Source organism: Aptenodytes forsteri, unplaced genomic scaffold (genome assembly GCF_000699145.1).
Source record: "Aptenodytes forsteri isolate BGI_AS27 unplaced genomic scaffold, ASM69914v1 Scaffold160, whole genome shotgun sequence".
NCBI lineage: Eukaryota > Metazoa > Chordata > Aves > Sphenisciformes > Spheniscidae > Aptenodytes > Aptenodytes forsteri.
The window spans coordinates 333,142-350,550 of record NW_008794882.1 but is presented as its reverse complement, the minus strand read 5'-3'; the positions used below and the strand labels follow the sequence as shown (position 1 = coordinate 350,550).

Below are 17,409 nucleotides of genomic sequence, written 5' to 3'. Positions count from 1 at the left end.
CGGGCGAAGCCCCGGTGGTGGGACGCTGCGTACCGGCCCCTGGAAGCAGCAGAACAATCCCCCTTTTCATCTGGCTGCCAGCAGCTCCGCGCTGCCCCTGCTGCATGGCAGACAGGAGTGGGCAGCACTGCCTCTGCTCAAGCTGCTGGGGCTGAAGCGGGGGATGGCCCCGGCCCCGGCCCCAGCCCTGGGCTGCCCCCAGGCCCTCTGGAGGAGGGAAGGGGCAGGTTGGGGGCTGCAGGCCTGCTCCTATGCAGTGATGCTTTTGCAAGGGGAGAGCAAGGGCAGCGACTGCACAGAGTCCAGTGCAGACGGTGGTTCGGAATGCAAACAGGCGCCGCTCCTGGGAGGCAGGACCCTCTGGTCCTGGGGCAGGGGTGTCTCTGTGCTGTTGAGCCCCTGTCAGAACCAGGTGCCTTTTGAGCAGGTTTTGCCTGGGCTGGAGCTGGGACCTGGTGGTCCTGGCTGGCCTGGGGACCGGCGATCTGGTGCTGCCCTCAAGGCAGGATCGGCAGAGACCCAGCACAGGGACAGGGCTGCCACGGCTGGGTCCATGCTGGACGTGGCCTGCAGAGGTGATGTCTGCAGAGCTGCTCTCCGTGGGGTCCTGGAAAGCAGCTCTGTGACCTCTGGGGCTGGGAGCTCATCAGACAGACCTCGGGGCATGGGAGATTGCCCCCAGTCTCCTCGGGATGTTAAAAGAGGTGATGTTATGGCTTTGGTTTGTCTGGACCTTCTAATTTGCCCTGCCCAACATGAGTATGACCATCAGCCGTGGGTGTGGGTTGCTCCCCCACGGCTGCTGGGAAGTGGGGTCCACGTGGGGGTCCCCGTCCCTGTGCAGGAGTGGGGCCAGCAGGTGACTGCCAGCTTCTCACTGGGCTAGAAGAGTCGAGAGGGGCTGGCATGGGAACTGCTCCAAATCGCTGGCTCTCTCCTGTGCCCTCGCGTTCTAGAGAAACGGTGCCGGCTGCTGCAATGCCTGAGCTCCCAAGCAGGCAGGTCCTGAGGGCAGGGCAGAACAGGCAGCGGGCTGGGGGTTTGCTCTACTCACCGTGTCCTGGCCAGAGACTCCTGCGGGCTGGAGTCCTCCGCAGGAGCAGTAGCAGAGACTGTCCACGCAGCATGTTTGTCCGCGTGGGCTGCCAGTGGGGCTGGGAGCCATGGGCAGGGCTGCAGCCGGGCTGTTTCACACCTTCCTGTGCCTCGCAGGTGAATCAGGGGAATATGCCGGGCATCCAGAGCACCTTCCTTGCCATGGACACAGAGGAGGGCGTGGAGGTGGTGTGGAATGAGCTGCTCTTCACTGACAAGAAGGCCTTTAAAGCACACGAGGTGAGCCATCCCTCCCTGGCAGGACCGTGCCCACCTCCCCTGAGACTGCTCACTGCACCTTCCTGGCCAGCAGCGCCGGTCCCTGCTGTTTGTGGGTAGCAGCACACCTTGGTCAGCAGTGCTAATCACAGCCTGTCGTGCTGTGCTCCTGTCTGTGTGGCATTGTGCTTTCCCTTGGCTTCTCTCTCAAAGACAGCTCCATGTGTCCTCTGTACCCTGAAAACAGCTTTTCCTGTAACTGGGGGCACAGCCTGCTCCCCAGCCCCAGGCTCCCTTGCTCTCAGAGGTGTCCTGCCACATCCCAGGACATGCCACCTCACCTGTCCTCTCTCTGCCCGCAGGAGAAGATCAAGACCATGTTTGAGCAGCTGGTGCTTGTGGATCACCCCAACATCGTAAAGCTTCACAAATACTGGCTGGATGTGAAAGACTCGAAGGCGCGGGTAGGGAGGACTCAGAGACACAAAGTGTCTGGGGGGTCCCCAGGCTGGGGGAGGGATGCCAGTGGGAGCCAGGTGGGGATCCCAGCTCTGCTCCTCACTCCTTTCCCTGGGACTCCCTTTCCTTCCCCAGGACACTGCTGCCAGCAGCCCGCTCTCAGCCATGTGTGGGACTGGCACTGGCTGCGTGCTGCTGGCTGGTGCAGCTCACAGGCTGTGCACGGTGCTGGCTGGGCAGGGAGGCTGGGACGCTGACACCTTTCTTCTCTCCCAGGTCATCTTCATCACAGAATATGTGTCCTCAGGGAGCCTGAAACAGTTCCTGAAGAAAACCAAGAAAAACCACAAGGCCATGAATGCCAGGGTAGGTTCCCTAGGAGCAGCACAGGGTATCCCAGATGAAGTGGGTAGCTCTGTGCCTGCTGACACGGGGGGGGTCTCTGGTCTCTTATAAGGCACAGCAAGTATGTACGGTTGCTCCTTGAGTTACCTAGGGACTCTCCGCTGTAGGGAGATGGCATCTTGGTGAGGGCCGGAGCAAGAGCAGAACTTCCCCAGGATGGCCCAGAAATGGATCCTGCTGTCAGGATCTGACCCCGAGGGTGGGGAACCTGCTGGAAGCTGCTGCAGTGAGGTTCAGCTGCATGATGCTGACTGCTCCTGGGTCTGCATCATGCTTTGGGAGGCCTGCGTCTCCACCACCCTCAACGAGGGATGGTGGGCTTGTGACTAGGTTACTACTTGGGTTGAAGGCACCAGTTTCACCTGCAAACCCACTCAGTATGGATCTGACTAATGGTTTTTCAGGCAGGTCTCAGCTGTCTGTGACTAAGGAGCTGGGTGACCGTTCTGGGGGCCCTGTGCTTAACCTTGCAAGCCCTCCCATGAAGTTTGAGTTCAGTATCACACCAGTGCATTTAGGCACTCCTAGAATTGAGACTCACTGTTGGTGTGTACAGAGAAAACCATATGCATGGACCCCACAACCATAGCTAGCTTTGGCCCCCTCTGTGATGTGCCTCTCCATGCTTCCAGCAGGGTTTTGGGGCTCAGGAGAGCTCTGTTGGCCAGTAAGGATGAGTTCTCAGCTTTGATGATGTTCTTTGAACAGCGGTTGGAAAGGACACTGTTGTGGCTGGGACAGCATGTGGCTCATCCTTGAGTAACAGTCTCTGCAGGGCTAGTGGAGGGCTGATTTCCCTAGTCACTGGGTAATAGGTAGGAATGACCTGATCCAGCTCCTGGGCTCTGATGCATGTCTCATCTGACGGAGAGCTCTGGTCTCTGCTCTAGGCCTGGAAGCGCTGGTGCACTCAGATCCTGTCTGCTCTCAGGTAAGCTTGCCATTGCTTGCACTGTCAGCCGTCCTGCTTCTCACTGGGCTGGGCACAGGTAATGTGCTCAGGGCAGCTTTGTGCTTCCCCAGCTTCCTGCACTCCTGTGAGCCTCCCATCATCCACGGCAACCTCACCAGTGACACCATCTTCATCCAGCACAACGGGCTCATAAAGATTGGTTCAGGTAGGAAGCTGCCACTCTCGCATGCCCGTGGCTCCAAGTGCTGATGAGAAGAGTCAGCAGGAGGAAGCTGCCCGCCGAGGAACGTGGCAGGGTCGTACGGGGTGGTGTGCCAAGGGGGTTCTGGCTGGGCAGAAGAGGCGAGAGCTGCAGGGTCCCTCAGGGGATCACCTGTGCAAGGCTTGGAGTTACCTTCTCTTCTCTTTGTGTCCTCTGCTCCATGCCTTCTTACTCATCTGCTTCCGGATTGGCGCTGACTGGCAGTCTGGCACAGGGTGTTTGCAAATGGTGAGTGTCCTTCTGCCACCTCTCCCAGCACATCAGTCCTGTCCCTGGGTCGACCTTCTTCCCCTGTGGGCCCTGGGCGCCTCTCACCAGTGAGGCACTGCAGCATGGAGGAGCAGTCCTGGGCTCTGCAGGCAGGGCGGACCTTTGTCCCTCAGGGAATTGCTGCTCCTGTCGTGGGAGCAGAGGTGTCTCCCGGGGGAGCGAGTGCCCCACGGGTGGTCTGCATGGGCAGGAGCGCACACAGAAATCCCTGCTACCTCGGAGCACCCATCTGTGCTCACAGCCCTGGGGAAACAGCTTAGAAGAGCTGTGATGCAGAACATTTCTCGTTCCCTGACGCAGCCCTCCCAGACGACCTGCGAAGCCCCATCAGGATTGAGAGGGAAGAGCTACGCAACTTGCATTTCTTTCCCCCGGAGTATGGCCGTGAGTGCAGGGTCTGTCTGCCAGGGGGTGCAGGCAGCATGGGTGCCCAGAGGGATGTGGCGGGGGTTCCTGTGCGAGGCGTGGGCACAGTGTGTTTGCGGCAATACAGAATTATTCAGTGCATTCATAACTAAAGCTGTTGGCCATGAGTCACAGAAGATCTTGTGATAATGAATGACTGTGTGATAACATTGTAGCTAAAATTTAGTGTTGATTAGTGCAGAGCTATGCACTTGGGAAAAACAGCTGTGCCTACATGGGAATGGACTGTGCATTAGCAATTACTGGTTAGGAACAAGATCTCAGCATGACCATGGATAGCTCTGAAAAGGTCAGCTTATGGCTCAGGAACACTCAAAAGCATGTAAAATGTTATGACGATTAGGAAAAAAGGAGTAAAGAATCTTTGCACCATGTGAAAACTCATTATGTGATCCCCATTTTGAATATTTTGGCGCAAATTTGAGGGGAATAAAGGGGAAATGCAGGGAACTGTGAGAAAATGTGTGCCAGGGTGGAGGAAGCAGGCATGAGCAGAGGCGTGGGCAGAGGGAGGTCAGGCATGGGCAGGGGTGAGGGCAGGGTGTGTGGGGGCAGAGGCATCTGTAGGGATGAGGCAGGGTGCAGGGGACTGTTCCCAGAGTGAGCGGGTGGTGGCCTGTGCCTCTGGCCTGATATGGTTCTGGCTTGGTTTTGCAGAAAAGGCTGATGGGACTGCTGTGGACATCTTCTCCTTCGGGATGTGTGCGCTGGAGGTATGGAGCAGGACGGCTGCAGCACCTGGGAACCTGCAGTGACCCCTGGCTACAGGGCAGGATTGTTCTTGCTGAGCCTGCTGGGGATTGCAGTGACCTGGAGAGCTTCCCAAGGAGTCTCCTTGCCCTTTTCCAGACCTCACTGTGAGCTGTGGGGATCCCTTGCAGTGATGGAGACATCTCTGCTGGGTTCAGCAGAACATTTTCTGCTGCCATGGCCCACCCTGCCCTGGGTGCAGCAACAGGCTTAGCTCACCTCTTCTATGCTCGGCTGGTGCCTCTCGGCTGTCTCTGCCGATGCCTCCTCTTCCTCCTCGGGCTGTGACAGCCCTGGGAAGGAAGGGCACAGAGGGCAAGGACAGACTGTGCTGCTCCAAGAGGATGTGCACTGCCAAGCACAGCTTGCCCGGGCAGACTGTGGGGCTGTTGGTGCTGTCTGCATTGTCTCCCAGTCTGCACGGTGCTCAGGGAGCAGCCTCCTGTGTCTGCCCTGCGGGAAGCCCTCAAGGACTGACCCAAGGCTTGGCCACATGCAGACATGGCTGCACTCCTTCTTCCCCAGATGGCAGTGCTGGAGATCCAGACTAACGGGGACACGAGGGTCTCAGAGGAGGCAATAGTGCGGGCACGACATTCTCTGGACGATCCCAACATGCGGGTGAGTGCAGCTAGCCGAGCCTCGGGGACAGAGCCACCGGGCTGTAGCCTGCCCCACAGATGGGTCAGGCATCCCTCCTGGGGTGTAAATCTCCCCATAAGCGTCCTTCCCCTTGGCTGGTATCTGGAACGTAAGAGCCAGCCTGGCATTCCTGCATGCTCCAGGTTACACCAGTGCTGGGAAAGGGGAACAGACAACAACCTACTGCAAACCTAAAGGCAGCCGAATCTGGTGGGCTGAAGGACATGGGGATTCCCCCCGTCCTGGGCTGGTCAAGATGAGAGGCTGGTCCTCACCCCTGTTTGCCAGTCCTACCAGTAGTAAGGCTGAGTGCGGATTCCCAATAGGTGCATGTGCGCACGCATGTGCACATGCTCTGTATAGACATGGCCAACCGCAAACAGTTCAGCGCAGACAGGGGAGTGCCATGTTCATGGGCACAGACAGCATGAACAGTCGGATCCTGCTTCTAAGTATTGATGCTCAGGGCAATCCCTTTGACAGGTCACTGTGGCATCTGGCCCTGTCCCACGGGCCTCCCTGTTATCGATCAGACCCATGGTCTGTCTGGTATCTACACCCCCTCCCCAAGCTTTCATCTCACTTACCAGCTAGTCCAGCTTGACATTTGCTAGAGGACCACACGTGCTCTAAGAGCAAACTTACACTGTAAATACTTAGGAATAGAGTTTAATAAGAAGATGGGATAGACTGAGGTGATCAGATGCAGGGCTCAGCCAGATAAGTGTACTGATCAGCAGTGTGCTTACAGGCAGCTGGCACCTTTTATCCCCCTCCATTTTCCTCCCTGACCCGCCTCAACCCGTCCCTTGCTCTTCCTTTGGCCTATCTCCAAAACATCCCATAATAAGTTCGTACACTCCCCAAATTCTCTTGTTTGATCTCAGAATTTCCCCCAGGCATCCCATAGTAAATCCTACCCCCTTTGATGCAATAGTCCCCTTGTCTGCATGGCGTCCCAGAGAGTGTTTCTTCTGTTGAGCTTTTAGTACCCAGGGCAAACGGTGTCACTGTTCACCTCTGATGGTCTTTGGGGCAGCTGATTTGGAGGGGTTAGGTTGTGTGGGTGCCCACCCTGTCATCTTCCTTCTGATAATTTTTTGGTCTTTGCATCTATTCTGAATAGCCCTAGCCAGAGACCTGTACAGAAACTACACAGAGCAGTTAAAGAGGACAGGCCCCAGACTGCAGCATGCAGAAGAGGCAGAGGATCTTGCTTTTCTGCCATCAATGAGCAGAAACAGGCAGATGCGTCCCTCCCATCCTGCTGCTGTCAGGAATCCCTTCCGCTGGCTCAGTCTGCCCTTTCTCCAGTCCTACCACCATCTATCCTGGTGGGTTGCTGCTCTCAGAGCTCACCCTGGCTGGCTGCCGGGATACACCCCTGCCTGTTCTTACAGCCTTTTGCTGGGTTTGCATTGCAGCCTCCTCCCTGGATGAGAGCAAGCAGGGAGCAGAGCTCCTGTGGCCAGGCTCTTGGTGGGTACCCAGCAGCATGCTGCCCGCCCAGAGCACTGCTGCCTCCCTCAGCTTGGGTGCTCTGTATACTGCCTGCCCTGCCCTGGGGCTGCCCGCTGGCGGAAACAGCCATTCAAATCTGCTTCCCTGGAAGTGCAAGTGCGAGAGGGATCCAGGGCTGGCAGCGGTGGGGATGAAGCAGGGGAATGTCCTGCTTTGCCTCCAGTTTATGCCTTTTCTTTGACCCTCAGGAGTTCATTCTGTCATGCTTGACCCTCAACCCAGACAAGCGACCAACAGCTAATAACCTGCTCTTCCACCGGGTGCTCTTTGAGGTCCATTCCCTTAAGCTGCTGGCAGCACACTGCTTCATCAACAACCAGTGTGAGTAACCATGAGACCACCCTGCCCCATTTGAGCTTGTATTGCTGCCCCAGCAGAGCTGGGAATGTGGAAGAGCCTGGGGAGAAAGGCAGTGACTCATAGACCTTCCCTGGGGTCTGTGCTGCAGAATCCACATTACAGGACCTCCCAGCTGACAGCCCCTTTCTGCCTTTGCCTTAGATCTGATGCCTGAGAATGTGGTGGAGGAGAAGATAAAGGAACTGGACCTGAACATGGTGATGGCAGAGATCCGGAGAGAGGGTCAGCCTGGAGTACAGTGGAGGTGAGGATTAGTGGGGGAGATTTCAGAGCAGCCATAGCCAAAAAGCCCAGGACTTGTATCCAGCCCGGTGATCCTGGTGTCATGCCATAGCAGTCCTTCACACCGCTCTTCTCTCCTGCCTCCTCCAGTAATCTTCCTGTCCTGTTTCTCTCCCAGGTACTCAGAGGTCTCCTTCCTTGAACTTGACAAATTCTTAGAAGACGTCAGGTGGGTTGTGGGCATGTCCCCAGGATCCCTTCACTCACCTCATTCTTTGGGCTTGTGCTCCTGCTGAGAAGTTCACCTCTCCAGAACAGCACCTACATCTGAATTGCCTATTCCCTGCCCCCTACTAACTCCTGGGTGCTGTTTGGAAGGGTGGCAGCTGATCTGGGCCAGCCATGCCAGGGACCACACTAAGCCTTTGAAAGCACAGACAATTCAGTTGCAGCACTCCTGGCACTGCTTCAGCTCCAGGAAGAGAAATAGCCCTGACGGCATACGTGAAGGTGGTGCTGGCTGACCTGTAATGTGTCCACCCAGCTCTGGTCCCCAGCATCGCACTGCCCTCAGCTCCCTGGAGCCAGGGTCAGGGGACTGTGCTGCAGCACACGTAGGGCATCCCATTTGTACAGCAGTACTCAGTCGTGTGTGATCCCCTCTCAGTCCTCCCCCCCGGGGAGAGCAGATCTGGGCTGCAGTGCCAGGGCAAGGGGAGCTCTGTGGCCTGCCACCTCCTCACTGTGCTGCCTGCCTGCCAGCACTGCCCCTCCATGGGTGCAGATTCCTGTTCTGGGCCATGGCCCTCCATAGCTGACCTTTGCCAGGGGTGTAAGAGGACAGGGCTCAGCTGTTTGTCCTCCCTCTGTGTCTGTACCAGGAATGGGATTTATCCCCTGATGAACTTCGCTGTTTCCAGACCCCACGCCCTCCCACGTGCACTCTCCCAGCCCCAAGAGGACCCTCAGAAAGCCAAGACTCCCACCCCAGAGCCCTTTGATGTGGAGACCAGGAAGGTAAGGTCAGATCCAGGTGGGGACAGATTCTCCATTGGGAGTAGGTGCATGGTCTCCATTCCTGACACCTTACTGCAGGAACGCCTCTCCCTTTAGCCATGCACTGAACTCCAGCCCAGGTGAGAGCTGTTCTCCTTGCTGCATTGGCTGCCCCAGGACTGTCACAGTCCCTTTGGCTGAGCTAGTGAGGTCCGTTTCACCTGAGACCTTCTGGAGCAGCCCCATTGCTTCTGCTTCTTCGGCTCTGCCTTCCCTCCTCACACGTCCACAGGCAGCTCGGTGGCACGGTGTATTCTGTGCCTTGTTGCTGGGGTGTAGGTTTGAAATCCCATCATTGTTTGATATTGACACTACAGTGGCATGCTGAGACGCCAGCTGAGATCAGGCCCTGTTCTGCCTGGCACTGTACAGGCAAGACTGCACGCCCCGACACTGAAGTCACGGGCAGGAAGGTCATTGCAAGTGGGTTTATGGACCCCTGAGGGGAGTGGAAGGGGTGCCAGGCAGGGAGGGCAGGGAAGTACCGACACAATGCAAGGGTATTTGAGCAGAAGTGAAGCCTTCCAAAACCATGGTATAATCCCTCACTGAACAGAGCAGTTCAACGCTGCAGCATAACCTCCTCATGGGTATAGGCAGGCTGCCATTGCATCCCCCAAAGCCTTCTCTTCTCCAGGCTGAACAAGCGCTGTTCCCTCAGCCTCTTCTCAGAGGGCAAGCACTCCAGCCCAGGATAATTTTGATGGCTCTCTATTGCTCCAGTTTATCAATGTCTTTCTTGTTTTGGGGGCCCAAAATTAGATGCAGTACCTGGATGTAGTTTAACAAGTGCTGAGGAGAATAATTATTTCCCTCAATATCCCGGCTGTGCCCCAGGATGCTGTTGGCCTTCCTTGCTGCCAAGGCACATTGCAGCTCATGTCCGGCCTGCTGCCCACCATGACCCCAGAGTCTTTCCAGCAGAGCCAGTAAAGCTTTTCTGCCAGCTAGGCAGTCCCAGCCTGTGTTCTTGCCAGGGATTATTCCTTCCCAGGGGCAAGAGTTGGCATTTGTCCTTTGCTGACATGCATATGGGGAGACAAGGTTGTTGGCCACCATCATCAGGGCATAGCTTAGGCATGGCACTTCTTACAGCGGTTTCTGTCTCCTGAACTGCTGGCCATCATTGAGAGCAGTCAGAGGAACTCATTGGTCTGTGTGCATCTCTCTTTCTTAAAAACCCATTTTGTACCGGGTATTTCCCTGTAATGACACTTCTAGTCATTCATCATTAATCACCTATGGCACTGTCATTGTGTTACTGTGGATGATATGAATGCAATTTCATACTTGCATTGAATTAATGTTAAAAATGCTCTGTAGGGCTAAACCTAATTCTTATTCTTGCAAGATCCTGTGTAATGCCTCCCTTCGAAAAGTACATCCGCAGTGGTTTCTTCATACCTGTCTGAGAATCAGCTTTCAGTGCACTTAACTTATGCTTTATTCATACTGCTCAGTGCTTATTTTTAGTGAGAGTGCTGTGGTGATCAATCGGATACGTTAGAGAAATGTAAATGTAAACCTACGCAGTTATGTCTTTTCCCCTCTTTGCATTTGTTATATGCTGCTTTTTCACCTAGTGCCCCAAGGTAAGTTCTGCAAGTGCGTTGTCTGTCTGACCAATGTGTTCAACCAATTAGTTTTTACCCAATTTGACAAAGGACTAGTAATCTCAGAGGCACTGAGTTTCTACAGATTTTGCGAAAACTTGCAGCTGGACAAACCTGCAAGTCCCAAATGAGCCTAGCTACAATGCAGACTCTCTGTCTATTCTGGGAGGCACCAGAACATGGATGCTGAATGGATCCAAGGAAATTTTTTTTCATGGTGAGGATGGTTAAACAGTGGACCAGGGGCCAAGAGAGGTTATGTGATCTCCTTGGAGGTTTTCAAAACCCAGTTGGGTAGAGCTCTAAACAGCCTGGTCTGAATTCACTGTTTGTCTTGTTTTGAGCAGGGGCTTGGACTAGAGACCTCCTGATGTCCCTTCCCACCTAAATGATACCTTGATCATGGGCATCAGGTAGAGAGGTGGGGAGCAGGTGGCAATGATGCACTCAAACATCATCAGCCTTCTCTTTGATGTTTGCAAGATGCTGCGCAGTTCAGTGTAATTCAGTATGTAAAGGAGCACATGGCCAGACAGTGTGTAAGGAAAGAGCACCCACCTTGGGCATACAGTCACACTGGTCAGCTCTTCTTAGAGAAATGGATGGCCTGGAGATGATAAAGGTCAGAAGACAGCAAGTTTCCTGACTGAGAGAGCTAAATGCCCAGGGATGTTTGTCATAGGGAGGAGCTGTAGTAGAGGGGTGCTGGGTCAGAGGAAGGAACATGCACATAACTCACCTCTGAGCATAAGCTTGAAATCGAGGAATATAAATGAAACCCTGTTAAACTCTGCGTGGAACAGGGATGTTGATTACTCGCTGGGTTTCCTGTCTTTTGGGTTGACCAATTGCACGCTCTCTCTGGCTTTCCTTTTCCCAGACAACACGACTTCTGGTGTGAACCATTTCATGGGAACTTGAAGCTGACATATTGAAGCTTGAAGCTGACCCAGCTTGAAGCTGACCCAGTTCCTTCATAGGAACTTGAAGCTGACATATTAATAAAATGCCATTATTAATGGCATAATTAATAATATTTGAATGTTCTATGATGCAATGCAGGGTTTCCAGAAGAAAATCCATGTCATTTTAATAATATTCAAGATTTCAGTTTTGCTCTTTTGTCTGATTTAAGGATTGGTCATCCCATAAGGACATGAACGAGTACAATATTAAAACATAACCCAAGAGTTTGGGCAGAGCTTTAGGGGGAAGCCTACCCCTGGCAAATGGAGCAGAAGAATTCATCCTGGTTGTAAAGTTTTCCCAGAACTGCACCTTGCGCAGGGCTCCCTTACCCACCTCTCAATCAGCTGACGATGGCCATGGTTCGTAGCTGGATACTGGCTTAAATTAACCCTCAGCTGCTCCATCCAGACAATTCCTAGAAATGTGGGAAGAAGTGGAAGGTCAGGCTGGCAGCTGGAATTAAGGAGTTTAAGTAGGAATTTGAGTCATGCTTAGAGAGCAGAAGTAAAGCAGGCCTGGGGGAGCCAGAGGGACTGTGTCCAAGCTGATGTTGATTTTGGCCTCTTCTAGGTGGTGCAAATGCAATGTAACATGGAGCTGAATGAAGACAAGACCCAGTGGCACGTAAGTATTCAGCTCCTATTCTACATGAGGCACTGGGGCAAGACCTGCTCTCTGTACCCATCTCTGGCATCTGACTGGGACAAAGTTTGGTCTCAGCCAGTTTGCTGCAGTACCCAAAGGACTTACTCTTGTCCCTTTATAATAAAAGAAGCCCGAAGAAGAATGAAGCCACCAGCCCCCTCTCACTGCAGGACAGGAAGACCTTGGTATCTTTGTCTGGACATCTTTTAACTCTACTTATGCCTAGTTTAACAGTTGAAAGTTAGTTGTAACTGTTGAGAGCAGATTCCTCTAAGACACTCAAACTACTCTGCCAAAGACATCCAGCATCTCGGCAGTTACCAACATCCTCCCTGTTCATCACTGCCAGCAGTTTCTAGTGCTGATGGAAGAGTCAGCATCTTTCTCTCTTATGGAGAAACTGGCATTTGTAAAGAGCACTCTCTTCTTTCTGCAGCTTACTCTTCTGCTGATCCTGGAGGACAAATTGCATCGACAGTTGAGCTACGACTTGCTGCCCAGTAGGTTTACTTGCAAGTAAATTTTTGTGCATGAATGCAGAAGTATTGCCTGGTGGCCCTGGTCAGGTTTAGGCTCAGATTGTGTTAGATACAGATTGTATTTACAGCCAGCTTTTCTTTCCTTCTTGTACTGGGCGAGCAGACTAAACCCTAATATCCGTGTGGTACCAGTTCTTGTCCACTCAGACCCTAAGCTTATAGCCTCTGGCATGTGGTAGTAACCTGCACTCTAAAGTGAACTTTGGGAGTCCAGTGAGTGACCATCAAGAACATGCATTTCACCCTGGGACGTGTGCAATTCTTGGGGTAACACTAGTGAATTTTTCCCTCATTCCCAACACTGGTGCAGTCTCTGCAATACCTTTCAAAGGGGAAGGTGGACTCTCCTCTGAGGAAGCCCCATGGCTCTGGGGAAGGGTGCTTCTCCTCAGAGTAGGTCCAGCACAGCAGGCTCCTTCCTAAAACATGCAGGAGCCTTCTGGAGGCCATGCAGCTGGCGTCCCTTGACTGCCTTACAGCCAAAACTAAAGCATAAAGCTTGGAAATCAATGCTTGAGAGTTGCTGCTTCACGAGCTCCTTGTGTTTTTCTGCCTACAGGTAGTGGCCTGCCTGCTTTTCATGCTGAGCCAAAACAAGCAAAAAAATCTCGAAGTGACACATTGCCAAGACTATTGTGCTTTGTGTGATTTGGGACTGGAGCTCATTCCTGCCCAGTACCGTGTTCAACTCCCATTTACTGCCCACCTCTGTGCTCTGTTTGCCCCAGGATTACTTAGCAATTACTTAGCCAACAAAAAGTATACAGCATGTGCCCTTAGATCATAATGAAGCATAATGCAGGCGTGCTGCAGGTTGGGGTAGAGGCACTGGTAGAGGAAGAACTGAGATGTATGAACTTTCATGTTCTCACCATTCCTTGTCTCTGCAGCTGATAACTCCAAGGACTTGGCCACAGAGCTGGTGCATTATGGATTCATCCACGAGGTAAGCCTCCTGCCACTCCTCATCTCAGTCGTGCATGCACCGTGCTACCAAGTGCAGTCCCCAAATCCGTGTGACACCTCATGCCTCAGAGGAGTAAGAGCTCCTCCATTCCCCATCTAGCAGCCAGAAAGCAGCCACAGAGGCCAGCCTGCAGCGCTGTGTTCACTCCCCTTGCAGTGAGTGACAACACATCCTTTTTTTTTTGTTGGTTTTTTTTTTTTTTCTCCATACTTTGTTCATGCCTAACTCCAGGTTGCTGTTTTGAGGGGACAGCCGTATTGTGATGGCAGGGTTAATTACGTGAATCTCGCAGTGATTCTGAATGTGAGAACCAGAAGAGTGCCAAGGGAAGGAAGCTGATGCCACCTCCCATCTCCCAGAGGAATTGCCCCGATAGCCGGTGTTGCCTGGACAGCTGCTTTTAACTCACTTTGCAGATTTCTGTCTGCCAGAAGAGATGGCCTACCCCAGCATTGAACTTCTGGGCTCTTCCTTAGGTGTTTGCAGACAGTCCCAAGAAATAATTCAGAGCAGCCCCATCATTCAGATTACTCAGCAGCATAGCCTCCAGGAAAGGCAGCATGGAGAGAATTAAAAGTGTATTTATTTTTATTTTGTACAAGTTAGGAATTCTGGGGCTGTAGGCAAAATTTTGGAGAATTCCTCATTGTGGATGCTGACATTAGACAAGGAAGGGGTCAGCTTCACTGAGTGAAAAATTTATGCGAGTACACCTGGAAAAAAGTACACTTAGACTCTCTTCCTTTCTTCATCTGAGCATGGTGGCTGTGCAGTTTGGCACTGACACACTGGGGTGCTTTCTCCTGTGCTCTGGAAAATACGTGGCATTTGGGGCAACCTAGTACTGCAGAATATACCTCACACAGGTCCATGTTCCATGGACTGTAAATTACCTTTCTCTTTCTTTCTTCTAGGATATAACCTCCTTTTAACACATCTTCCCCTCTCTAACATCTTTTCTGCTCCACGGGTACCGACTACCTTTTCTCTCAGATGGTATAACTGATTCATACCATGTTAAACTGAGCAAATGTCCTGAGCCTGTATTTAGCTTGGAAGTATGCTGCTTGTTTCTGACCTGAAGGACTCATGTACCCAAATGCTCATCTGTTTTTTCAACTATAGTGGTTGCTCTAACAAAAGGTACCACCTATGCCGTACAAATCTTGTCTTAGCAGCAGTAGTGACAAAGGGGTGCATCTAAGCAACAAGAAAACAACTGGTTCTGCATTTTTCACTTGAGTGAGAATTTTGAGTTTGTTTCTGGCAATTCCAGAACCTCGCTATGGTACAAGGTGTGGGTGTTTTGCATCCTTTACATATCATTGTGTATTTCATTAATTTCTTTCTTAAGGAATAAACATTCTAATTATGTTAGAAACCACCTACTCCTGAATGTGTCAGAAAAGAGATTTCTGTACAAAATAGTTGCCAGACCAACAAAAAGTGACATTAATTTTTATTTTTGTTAGCAGTGAGGATATTGTAAAACAGACTGCCATAGAAAATAACTTTAGATCCAGTGGTCAGTTAATTAAGTTGAAATTAAACTAAACAAAAGAAGCTGGACCTGTTTTGTTCCTTCAGATTGGAAGCTCTAAAGAACTGTCTGCTCTTTTGCCTTTGTATTGCACCTGACACAAAAAGGTTCCATTCTTGATTGGTCATTTGGCATTATTCAGTAAATATGATAACTCTTAGTAGTATGTTCCAGATGTGCGTGTGAGTTGTTCTCTTCCCATATCAAAACTCAGGTGTGAAATCGGTGGCTTGGAATGGAATCATGTAAGGAAGGAGATGCCCGAGGTAGCCAAGCCAAACCGATCTGTTGGCATGTTTTTTTTTATTTTAGGACGACTGTGAAAAGCTGGCTAACTTCCTGGAAAATGCCTTCCACAAATACCGGTCTCCTCCCTTGTGAGCCACCTCACTGCAGTCTGGGACAGAGTGGTCCCCCTGTACCACAGGGGACGGGAAGTGTACCAGACTAGAAGAAACTGCAGGGCTCCTGATCAAACTTCCTCCAGCAGGACTGACCGGGCACTCACTCCTGACTGAACCTTTGCAGTCCATGAGAGGTGTATGCCTGGGCTGCGGTGTGAAAAGACAACAGCAAGTGGAGGAGTAATCGGCAAACACGCGAAATTACATGTGCATCAAGAGAAGTCAGGACCAAGCAGGAGTACATGTTCTGGTCCCCACTCCTGAAGCAGCAAGCCAAAGGGAGTTGTGAGGTGTGGGGGAGTGGAGTAGCACCCCCTGCAGCCCCTTCCTGATGGTGATTGTGAAGATGCAAAGCTGCTGCAAGAATCCCCCAAACTGACAAATTTCCTTCTGGGAATGATAAGCTTTTTTCACTGCAGGTCCCAAAGCTTTTTTTTTTTCCTCTTTGCCAGCTGATAATACTTGCAGAAGGGAGGAAAGGAGCAGGCTTGAAAAGCTCTGGCGCAGTTTCCAATATCTGCCACACTCCATTCTTTACACCCTGTTTTGTTAAGGTTTCCCCAGCACAGATGAACCACTTTGATGCCTTGTAATTAGAATTGCACATCTTGGTGTAAGCTGAAGAGAGGACTTTGTGAGTTGGACTTGATATGGCATGAGACAAAATTCCGGAAATCCAAACCCACCAGCTGGATCCAAACATGTGGACCAGCAGAAACCTCACTGGTGCTGAACAGAACCTTTGTCATTCCCCAGTTTGTCTTACAGCCTTCCAAAATCTCATGGCATCTTAAGGGGAAAAACCCTGATGTCTCTTCCTTCCCTGTTTCTCCTATGGTGTTTAGAACTTCAATCATTAGCCTGGAGAAAGGGGCAATCATCTTAGCTGCTGCGCACGTCAGGTTCAGTTGGTGAAAAGTGCAAATAGGAATTATTTGTGTTGCAAAAGCCATGCAGTGCTGCTCCATGCTGTTCACGTTGTGCCGTGTGGAACCAGCTGTATCATGCTGCGCTGTGCTGGTGTTCTGCGCTGTGCCAGGTCCTCCATGTGGTCCTGCCTGCATTACGCTGCCTGCGCTTTGTGGTGTTGCACCAATTGTATCACGCCGGGCTGGGTTTGCCATGCTAGGATGCTATGCTGAGCTGCCAACTTGTGCTGTATTTCCCAGTTGTGCTATGCTGTGCCGACTTTACAAACTGACAAATCAATAAAGCCACTGAAAGCAGCTTATCTCATCAGAGCACTCCACTCAGCAAACCGCTCAATAATTTCTTAGTCACTCTTACAGTTAAACTAAGAAGATGTGAAATAGCTTCCCTGAGTTCAACAGACTTATCCACAAAGTCAGGCAAATTGGGTGGAGAAGGAATTCAGTGGAGAAACATCGGACAGCTGCTTGACTCAGAAATCACTCTTTCTCCAAACAAGCTTGCACTCGCCTCTGCAAACTGAGAAATTCCTTCATTATACCAACTGCTTCATTTCCCTGATGAGCTAGTTAGCTCTTCTTTAACACATTTCACCTGACTGATTTCTTTGTTTTATTTGACATTGTCACAGCTCAGTTTGACCAATGGATTTCCCTGCTACTGGCTGTGCTGCACTCAGCAATGATGAATTCATTAACCAGCTACTGCAGGGTGTTTCCAATACACGACAGGCTGTTCTCACAGAATCACAGAAGAGTTGAAGTTGGACGGGACCACTCTAGATCTCAAGAGGGGTCCCTTCCAGCCTCTGTGATCATCTAGTCCAACCCCCCTGCATAAGTAGGGTCAGCTAAAGCAGGTTGTCCAGGACCATGTCCAGTCAGGTTTGAGTATCTCCACAGATGGGGTCTCTCTGGGCACAACCTGTTCCCATGTTGAACCACTCTCACAGGAAAAAAAAAACATTTTCTTACGTTCAAATGGAATTTCCCATTTTTCAATTTGTGCCAATTGCCTCTTGTCCTGTCACTGGGTACCACTGAGGACAGCCTGGCTCCATCTTCTTTACGCTCTCATCAGATATTTGTACACATTGATGAGATCCCCCCGAGCCTTCTCTTCTCCAGGCTGAACAGCCCCAGCTCACTCAGCCTCTCCTACGACAGATGCTCCAATCCCTTCAGCATCTTGGTGGCCCTTCA

The 17,409-nt window shown here is 51.7% G+C and overlaps 1 protein-coding gene across 1 annotated transcript; it reads left to right on the top strand.

Moving 5' to 3' along the window:
* The first annotated feature begins 1,214 nt into the window (after positions 1–1,214).
* Positions 1,215–16,503, top strand: NRBP2 (nuclear receptor binding protein 2). The gene is made up of 16 exons (XM_019470865.1): positions 1,215–1,335; positions 1,677–1,778; positions 2,050–2,139; positions 3,069–3,109; positions 3,202–3,296; positions 3,924–4,007; positions 4,707–4,762; positions 5,325–5,420; positions 7,151–7,283; positions 7,464–7,566; positions 7,723–7,773; positions 8,426–8,561; positions 11,753–11,806; positions 12,264–12,327; positions 13,257–13,312; positions 15,186–16,503. Exons 1-16 carry the CDS (start codon positions 1,228–1,230, stop codon positions 15,252–15,254), a joined length of 1,338 nt encoding a protein of 445 aa, XP_019326410.1. The 5' UTR covers positions 1,215–1,227; the 3' UTR covers positions 15,255–16,503.
* The last annotated feature ends 906 nt before the right edge of the window (positions 16,504–17,409 follow it).

Coding starts and splice junctions, on each gene's coding strand:
- NRBP2 (XM_019470865.1), top strand. CDS start 1,228: ATGCCGGGCATCCAGAGCACCTTCCTTGCCATGGACACAGAGGAGGGC. Junction 4,008..4,706: donor CTTTCCCCCGGAGTATGGCC/GTGAGTGCAGGG, acceptor TTGGTTTTGCAG/AAAAGGCTGATGGGACTGCT. Junction 4,763..5,324: donor TCGGGATGTGTGCGCTGGAG/GTATGGAGCAGG, acceptor CTTCTTCCCCAG/ATGGCAGTGCTGGAGATCCA.